The 9,661-nt window shown below is 48.0% G+C and overlaps 1 protein-coding gene and 1 long non-coding RNA gene across 3 annotated transcripts; one reads left to right on the forward strand and one right to left on the reverse strand.

Moving 5' to 3' along the window:
- The first annotated feature begins 828 nt into the window (after nucleotides 1-828).
- On the forward strand, nucleotides 829-1,590 carry LOC114783410 (neuromedin-B-like). The gene is made up of 3 exons (XM_028968892.1): nucleotides 829-1,015; nucleotides 1,095-1,213; nucleotides 1,564-1,590. The coding sequence occupies exons 1-3, from the start codon at nucleotides 835-837 to the stop codon at nucleotides 1,588-1,590; spliced, it is 327 nt and encodes a 108-aa protein (XP_028824725.1). The 5' UTR covers nucleotides 829-834.
- A 1,174-nt stretch (nucleotides 1,591-2,764) lies between these two features.
- On the reverse strand, nucleotides 2,765-8,188 carry LOC114783415 (uncharacterized). Of its 2 annotated transcripts, none has more exons than XR_003748474.1 (5): nucleotides 8,033-8,188; nucleotides 5,631-5,790; nucleotides 4,635-5,519; nucleotides 3,337-3,471; nucleotides 2,765-3,265 (listed from the first exon to the last, which is right to left on the reverse strand). It is a non-coding gene; the product is annotated as an uncharacterized LOC114783415 (long non-coding RNA). The 2 variants fall into 2 exon arrangements; XR_003748475.1 differs by having other exon boundaries at nucleotides 5,631-5,793.
- Between the last annotated feature and the right edge of the window lie 1,473 nt (nucleotides 8,189-9,661).

The raw sequence follows: 9,661 nt of genomic DNA on the forward strand, positions 1-9,661 counted from the left end.
GTTAATTATGCAGAGCGTGATGTGAACGTTGAAATGTGGCGGCACTGGCGCTTCTGAAATGTCATCTCGACTCCTGGCATTTCCACCAACGCCGGGTGAAGTCAGAACGTCACCACCGCCGCCGGCTGCAGGTCATGAACGCCGTGATGGGCGTCACCAGACAATGATATTCTGATTCAAATCTGCCTGCATTCAGGGTCTGTGTGTGTGTGTGTGTGTGTGTGTGTGTGTGTGTGTCACCTGCCAGCTGTTCTCAGCTTAACATTCCCGTGGTCTTTCTGAACGAGATGGTGACCAGTAGCAACAGTCACACATACACACTTCACAGATTTCATATTCACACATTACACACACCAGATACTGAAGTGACACTTTAAATGTCACAGGTTAGGAACAGGACAAACGTTCCATTTGTCTCCTCATTAGAACTCGTTGACGGGATCAGTGTTGATTAGCATTTCTCGCCAGAACAGCTCTGAAACACAAGATTACAAGTTCCTCAGTATATCTGATCCTGGCTGATATCGTTGGGCTGGGGGTCAGGGGTCAACTGAGAAGGATCTGCTTCAGCATCCAGAGTCTGATCATTACAGTGTTTCTCTCATGTTTGAATTTTTGATTTCCAGTTTCTGCTGGAAGTGAACTGGTTAACGTGTGACCTGCAAGGTCGAAGTTAGTTCACTTTAACCAGCCAGTCATGTTGTGTGTGTGTGTGTGTGTGTGTGTGTGTGCGAGGGAGAGAGCGAGCGAGAGAAAGAGACACACCCACCCACCAGATCTCCCATATAAAGCTCAGTCTGCGCCACAGCGTGTGTGCCTGTCCGCTGGCTGAGGATGATGAAGATGAAGTCCACGTCCCGTGTCCGGTCGGTGGCTCAGCGCTCGCTGCTGTCCGGCCTGCTGCTGATCTGCGTCTGCGCGTCTTTCGCGGCCGCAGTCAGCGTGGACCTGACGGAGCTGCGCAACAAAGTGGCCAAAATCAAAGTGAACCCACGCGGGAACCTGTGGGCCACAGGTGAGAGTCTTCTTCATCATCACCACTCTGCTTCTGTATATCTGAACGTCTGAGCCACGCACTGATCTGTGTCTCTCAGGTCACTTCATGGGTAAAAAGAGCGTGAGGGAGCGGGAGGTTTTACCAGAACAGACAGAACCGGGCGACCTGATCGAAGCAGCGTTGAGAGTGGCGCTACAGGAAACCCGAGACAGTCCGGTAAGCCAATCAAAAAGGGTGTGAAGATGGAGAATGAGGTGGAGAATGAACACGGGTGGTGTAGTTGGAGTATGAAGTGGAGTTTGTGTAGTTGGAGAATGAAGTGGATGTGGGGTAGTTGGAAAATGGTGTGGAGGTTGTGTAGTTGGAAAATGAGGTGGAGATGGTGTAGTTGGAGAATATGGTGGTGTAGATGGAGAATGAGGTGGAGGTGGTGTAGTTGGATAATGGGGTGAAGGTAGTGTAGATGGAGAATGGGGTGGAGGTGGTGTAGTTAGAGAATGGGGGGGTGGCGGTGTTTGTCTTGGCGCCTGGGTGCCGGTGGTGTCGTTGTGCGCCTGCTGGTGTAGTTGGATAATGGGGTGGAGGTGGTGTAGTTGGAGAATAGGGTGGAGCTGGTGTAGTTGGAGAATGAGGTTGAGCTGGTGTAGTTGGAGAATAGGCTGAAGGTGGTGTAGTTGGAGAATAGGTAGCTGGGTCGATGGTCTGTGGGGGTGGTGTCGTTGTAATAGTGTGGCGGTGGTGTCGTTGGCGCCTGCGGTGCCGATCGTGTCGTTGGCCTGCGGTGGGGTGGTGTCGTTGTCCCTCTGTGGCGGTGGTGTCGTTGGCGCCTGCGGTGCCGCTCGTGTCGTTGCGCCTGCGGTGCCGCTCGTGTCGTTGGCGCCTGCGGTGGCGGTGGTGTCGTTGGCGCCTCGGCTGCCGGTGGTGTCGTTGGAGCCTCGGGTGGAGGTGGTGTCGTTGGAGAATCGGGTAGCGCTGGTGTCGTTGGAATGAGGTGGGGTGTGTGTTGTCAAAATCGTGTGGCGGTGGTGTCGTTGGCTGCGGTGCCGCTCGTGTCGTTGGCGCCTGCGGTGGGGGTGGTGTCGTTGTCCCCTCGTGTGGCTGTGGTGTCGTTGGCGCGCGGTGAGCTCGTGTCGTTGGCGCTGCGGTGGCGGTGGTGTCGTTGGAGCCTCGGCTGCCGGTGGTGTCGTTGGCGCCTGCGGTGCCGCTCGTGTCGTTGGCGCCTGCGGTGCCGCTCGTGTCGTTGGCGCCTGCGGTGGCGGTGGTGTCGTTGGCGCTCGGTTGCCGGTGGTGGTCGTTGGCGCCTCGGGTGGCGGTGGTGTTTGGGATGGTTGAGCTGGTGTAGTTGGAGAATAGGCTGAAGGTGGTGTAGTTGGAGAATAGGGTAGAGCTGGTGTAGATGGAGAATGAGGTGGAGCAGGTGTAGTTGGAGAATAGGGTGGAGGTTCTTCTGCAGGTTACTGACTGCTCTGTTGTCTTCTGGACTCCAGGACTCTGACCTGTTGATGAAGATTGTGGAAAAGTCCATGTGGAGTAGCAACAGGAGGTGAATTGTGGAGGAGAACGTTCCTCCACAGAAGCAGATCAGGTGCCCAGTGACTGTCATGTATTTCTTATATATCAGATATTTGATGTATTTGTTATATATAGGAAATGTGATGTATTTATGATTTTAATTGTGTGTTTTTTATCATGCATTTATTTGCTCTATGACACTGTTGGTATGAAATGCTTTATACTTAATAAATGATGCACATTTGTTGGATCCGGTCAAAATATCTAAGTATTGATTCATTTATTCTAAACAGTAGAGATCGGGAGGGATGAAGTTTTCACTGTTCATCCCCTGGTACAGAGCAGATCACTGACGTTACTCAGACGTTCTCAGAACGTTTCTGACACATTACTCTCAGGCAACAGCAGGTCAGAGCACAGAGCCACACACACACACATTAACACCCAAATTAAATAAGGAACTAAGAGAACCTCCAGAGAACTTCACAGTGAAACCAGGGTGATTTTACATCCAGAGACAATGGTGAATGTGTGTGTGAGAGAGAGAGAGAGAGAGAGACTGTATTGCTGTTGACAAAGAACAGTTGGTTCCTGTGAGAAGGTCAAACCAAAGGGGTGTGTCCAGTCTCTGTTCTATATGGGACAGGGGGTTTTGACCCAGGCACCAGGCCAAACTCCGCCCCCTTCTCCACCGCCCACCAACCATCGTCCCCCGGGTCCACGTCTTCCTTTGGTGACGGACAGCTCATCAGTCTCCTGCCAGAAGGGACCAGATGTTTACATGGATTCATTAGAAGTGATGATGGATGTGCGGTTGCAGGGTTTACCTTGGCGGTGAAGTTTGGCAGCACCAGGAAATCGGCCTGCTGCTCACTGGATGGGCTCTTCTGGGTTCTCAAAGGGGGCAGGATCCTGACGGTGGAACCGTTCTCGCCGTCTACAGAACCTCTGTGTTTGGGTGACTACAGAGATTTATAGAGTTGTGTTATAAAGTTCTATAAAGTGTGTTATAAAGATCTCTCTCTCTGAGAAAATGTTAGTATTAACAGTTGATATGAACAAAACCCCCATAATGAGCACATAATATTTTATATTGGCCTTTTAATTACTTGTACTTAGTTTTTGTACAGAGACCTTTTCCCCTTTAAATCACGTTCCTCATCTTTCCAACATTACGACATGACGAAACCGAGACGCGATGTAAATTCTGGTCATGTGACGACTACGTATTCGACAGACATCATTAAATAAAAACCTGGAAATCTCCAACTTTCACAAAGTCACATATGTCGTACACACATGCGCGCATTGCTTTTGTTAAATACTGCAGTGGGTAGATTGTGAAAATGCGAAATTCTACAACGGGATTTTTCTCGCCGCAGCTTTGCCGATTCGAAGATGCGCCTGCGTGGCCTGACGTGGGTCTGGATGTGACTCAGACTAATAAAGCTGGACTGTCAAGACTAGACTAAAAGTCAAATTAAAGCAACATTACTTATAACAGACACCCGCCATGAAACCACTGGTTTAGGTGTCTTCTGTATTGAACCATCACCCTTGGTGAGCAGTGAGGAGCAGTGTGTGGGGGCGCTACCTTCCTGAACTTCTCCCCAATCTCTCCAGTTCAGATGCAACCTGTCTAGCCTGAACAGGTCCCATAAATGTCCCTCCCTCTTCCTCACACACATCTGTCCTAAAACACCATAGAACCTTTAGGCTGCTGTACCTGCCGGGCCTCTCCCTGTCCTTTACGTTGCTGTAGTGGGAGGAGTTCGTACCTCCACCTGCTGCTGTATGTTTGGGATAACTCCTCCCTGCCTTTGTTAGTCCTCTGTATTGAGTGTGTTTATTTGTGGTGAATGTCTTGTTGGTTACTTGTATATGGCCTAACCCTAACCCTTATCAGGGATCTTAGTTTGTAAACTCTAATTCTATAGAAATCGAACGAGAATTGCTGGTGTCTTCCTCATGTAAGTCGCTTTGGATAAAAGTGTCTGCAAAATAAAGTAAAGTAAAGTAAAGTAAAGTCTCGTCCTGTATTGTGCCTTAAACGCAAACGACAACATCAGTGTGGTGTTGCGGCTCACGCCGGCCGCGTTCGCAGTTAAAAGCGGAAGGAACTTACCTGCCTCTTTGCGTCCTGCCGCACCGAGGTTTCTCGTCTCCTCCTACTCGTCTCTCTTGTTCTGATCCCGGTTTGTGTGACAAATGACATTAGAACCTGAACTTTGAAACTGATCTGGTCACAGCTAAATTGACTTCTTCGCTTATAAATCAGGACATTAATAAAGTAGGGTTAAAGGTTACATCTTTATGTAATTCTTCTAAGTATCGAGGATTTTAAGCACAATTATTCGAATAGAAATTCAATTGCCAGTTGACAATGCATTTTTCAATCACTAACCTTCACTAACAATGTCACTTCTGCTTCATTGATCAGAGACTCATTAAAAAACATTTAACCTGATCAATGTGCTGATCAATGCAGTGGAAGTGACGTTGTTAGTTAAGGCCGGCCTCTCCCACTCCCCCCCCCTTCAGCGAGGCATCTGCTGGGTCCTACAACACACCGGCTCTAGTCAAAGTGATAGCTAAGTGATTGTCACATGTGATACACAGCAGCACAGCACACGGTGCACACATGTCATGACATGTCATGGCGCCCGGGGAGCAGTGTGTGGGGACAGTGCTTTGCTCAGTGGCACCTCAGTGGCACCTTGGCGGATCGTGATTCGAACCGGATTCTTACGGGGCCGCTTCCTTAACCGCTAGGCCACCACTGCCCCTACAGTGGACTTTGTTAGATGGACTTTGTATCTAAGTGAGAGCCTTCACTTTGTTTGGGTCAGGTTTCCGACCTTCTGAGCTAATTACATGACCAAAGTATTGTAGCTCTGTTGTGCTCTTCTGTCGTTGCTCCATCACTACAACGACTCCTTCCTGGTCCTTGAGCAGTGTGGACATCAGCCTCTGGAAAATATCTGGGACTGAGGTGATTCCGATAGGAAGTCTGTGAAAGCAGAAAGTAATCTTCCAGAACCCGCACAAAGCTTAAAGGGTAGAGAACACTTTTGCTCCAACTAGTTTTGGAGCAATGTCTTCTACTGTGGGCAGTATGTACCTCTCTCACTTCACTGACTTGTTGAGACGTTTCAGGTCAACACATACTCTTACTTGTTCTCTGTTTTTCTTCTCCACAGGAACCATTGGAGCACACCAATCTGTAGGCCCAGTGACCTCTTCTATTATGCCCAAGTTCAGCATGTGTTTCAACTCCGCCTCTACTTTTGGCAAAAGAGGAAATGGAATACGACATGGTGGTGTTACCACATACAGGGCGTGCAGAATTATTAGGCAAATTAGTATTTTGTCCACATCATCCTTTTCATGCATGTTGTCTTACTCCAAGCTGTATAGGCTCGAAAGCCTACTACCAATTAAGCATATTAGGTGATGTGCATCTCTGTAATGAGAAGGGGTGTGGTCTAATGACATCAACACCCTATATCAGGTGTGCATAATTATTAGGCAACTTCCTTTCCTTTGGCAAAATGGGTCAAAAGAAGGACTTGACAGGCTCAGAAAAGTAAAAAATAGTGAGATATCTTGCAGAGGGATGCAGCACTCTTAAAATTGCAAAGCTTCTGAAGCGTGATCATCGAACAATCAAGCGTTTCATTCAAAATAGTCAACAGGGTCGCAAGAAGCGTGTGGAAAAAAACCAAGGCGCAAAATAACTGCCCATGAACTGAGAAAAGTCAAGCGTGCAGGTGCCAAGATGCCACTTGCCACCAGTTTGGCCATATTTCAGAGCTGCAACATCACTGGAGTGCCCAAAAGAACAAGGTGTGCAATACTCAGAGACATGGCCAAGGTAAGAAAGGCTGAAAGACGACCACCACTGAACAAGACACACAAGCTGAAACATCAAGACTGATTTTTCTAAGATTTTATGGACCGATGAAATGAGAGTGAGTCTTGATGGGCCAGATGGATGGGCCCGTGGCTGGATTGGTAAAGGGCAGAGAGCTCCAGTCCGACTCAGACGCCAGCAAGGTGGAGGTGGAGTACTGGTTTGGGCTGGTATCATCAAAGATGAGCTTGTGGGGCCTTTTCGGGTTGAGGATGGAGTCAAGCTCAACTCCCAGTCCTACTGCCAGTTTCTGGAAGACACCTACATCAGTGGTACAGGAAGAAGTCTGCATCCTTCAAGAAAAACATGATTTTCATACAGGACAATGCTCCATCACACGCGTCCAAGTACTCCACAGCGTGACTGGCAAGAAAGGGTATAAAAGAAGAAAAACTAATGACATGGCCTCCTTGTTCACCTGATCTGAACCCCATTGAGAACCTGTGGTCCATCATCAAATGTGAGATTTACAAGGAGGGAAAACAGTACACCTCTCTGAACAGTGTCTGGGAGGCTGTGGTTGCTGCTGCACGCAATGTTGATGGTGAACAGATCAAAGCACTGACAGAATCCATGGATGGCAGGCTTTTGAGTGTCCTTGCAAAGAAAGGTGGCTATATTGGTCGCTGATTTGTTTTTGTTTTGTTTTTTAATGTCAGAAATGTATATTTGTGAATGTGAAGATGTTATATTGGTTTCACTGGTAAAAATAAATAATAGAAATGGGTATATATTTGTTTTTTGTTAAGTTGCCTAATAATTATGCACAGTATATGGAGCATATTAGCAATGACAGCGTTAACTCTTTTCATGAGGCCCATCTTTTTAGCAGTGGCTCAAGCTGTGAGCATAAGTTTTATGATAGTGACCCAGTACTTGTACTGCTGTCCTTTGTACTTGTGGCTAGAAATTTGCCCAGACACTGCACTTGACCTCCTGGACTGGTGAGGCCCGACTCAGGCCTGACCTTAAGCAAACATGGCTGTTGTGTCAATTTCAGAAATGCAGCTTGTGACATAACTGTGACGTCTGCTCCTGTATCTATTTTGAATACTACTGTACTGCCGTTTGCAGGTATCCCCACAATCCACTCAGGCTGTAATTTCACATTTTTTTATTCACTGATCCCAGGAGGAACAGGAAGAACAGGTCCTCACCATCAGTCATGTTGCTTGATGTAACAGCATTTTTGTTTGACACGCTGCTTGAAATATCCTAATTTCCTGCATTTTCTGCACCTTTTATTTTTGACTGGACATTCACACGTTTTCCCATGTAGGCCATTACATCTGGATCAGACTCTTGGTTCTCCATATTTCGGAAGATGTCGCTCGTCCCTGCTCTTGCCCGTGTGGAGATAGCGTCTCCCTCACTGAACCACATTCACTGTAAAATCGGCAGGCAGGCTTGCATTCTGTTGCTTGATCTGTTCACACTGGTGCGCTATTTGAAATGCATTTTCTAGCGTGAGATCCAGCTCCATCTGCAACTTTTGGGAGGTCTCCGTATCTAATATGCCGATCACAATTCTGTCTCTTAATTTGTTCCTCTTTAGTTCCAGCTATGTGCCAGCTCATACAGGCTTCGGACAAAAGCTTCGACAGACTCACCTGTATTTTGTACACGCTTGTGGAGGCAGGCTTGATCATGCATGACATTTCTTTTTGGCACAAAATGTTTGCTGAATTTAGCAATCACCGTGTCGTAGTCGAAGTCCGGTTGTCAAAACAGCCATCTTTATTGCCAAGCATGTGTTCCTAGAACAACTTAACATGTGACTACGGAAGCCTAGTAAACCCAATCATGACAACAGTACAGAAAGAATGCAGCAAACACTGTGGCATCTGGCTTAGGCTGAAATACTGGATATTTTAAAGTTGATGGAAAGCCAAACAACTCGATTGAAAACTGTACCTCTGCATGGTCACTTTCTTCGGGGAGAGAAACTGGTATGCTTTCCATGCCATCTTGGAAGAGTTCCAAGATGGTGCTGGTGAGGTAAGCTGCTGTCGCGACTGCTCCAACCCCGTTTATTTTGTTTTTGTCTTTTAGACCTTCATCAGCAAATCGACCACTATTGAGCGCATTTAATACAGTAGAGACACTCTTGATTCTATTAGAATACAATGCACTTACATTTAGAAGATTTTAACAGCTCCGGATCCCAGCTGGACGAGTGAGATCCTGAGGAAGGACAAAGGAGGATACAACGCGAATCGGCGGCCCTGGGGAAAACGAGCCGATGTCAGGAACAGGCCGAGGGCCCGTGCACATTACACACGCACCCCCAAGCTGGAGCATCTGGGACTCAGCTCATCTTTCTGTCAGTGCATCTCCAACTTCTTAACTGGGAGACCACAGACAGTAAGGATGGGCAGACATCTCTCAGCCTCCATCACTCTCAGCACTGGAGCCCCCCAGGGCTGTGTTTTGAGGCCCCTGCTGTACTCTCTGTACATCCACGACTGTACAGCCACTACTAACTCCACCACCATCATCAAGTTTGCTGATGACATATCATGGTGGGCCTGATCTCGAGATGACGAGATATTGGAAATCTAGTGAACTGGTACAAGAGGGAGCAGTGTGTGGGGACGGCGCTTTGCTCAGTGGCACCTCAGTGGTACCTTGGCAGATCGGGATTCGAACCGGCAACCTTCTGATTACGGGGCCGCTTCCTTAACCACTAGGCCACCACTGCCCCAAGACAAAGGAGTTAATAGTGGACTTTAGTACCAAGATGGAGAGGAACTACCAGACCCCTGTCATAAACCGGAGCCCAGTGGACATAGTGGACAGCTTCCGATACCTCGGTGTTAACATAACGCAGGACCTGTCATGGTCCTGTTACATCAACACCATGGTGAAAAAGGCCCGTCAGCGTCTCTACCACCTCAGACGCCTGAGAGACTTCAGACTGCCCTCCAAGGTGCTCAGGAACTTCTACTCCTGCACCATAGAGAGCATCCTAATGGGAAACATCTCAACCTGGTTCAGGAACAGCACCATGCAGGACAGGCGAGCCCTACAGAGGGTGGTTCCATCAGCTGAACGCATCATTTGTACCAAGCTCTCTGACCTTCAATCAATCTACAGCAAGCATGATTGGCCTTGTGTCCTTTGGCACTGTTTAACCCAGGGAAGCAACAGGGCTGGATCCTCAGGCAGCCGGTGAGGAGATTTACCTTACGTTCCAGTTTGTGATTATGTTTTTTTCTGGCCCTCGTGCCAGTTTCTTT

Source organism: Denticeps clupeoides, unplaced genomic scaffold (assembly GCF_900700375.1).
Source record: "Denticeps clupeoides unplaced genomic scaffold, fDenClu1.1, whole genome shotgun sequence".
NCBI lineage: Eukaryota > Metazoa > Chordata > Actinopteri > Clupeiformes > Denticipitidae > Denticeps > Denticeps clupeoides.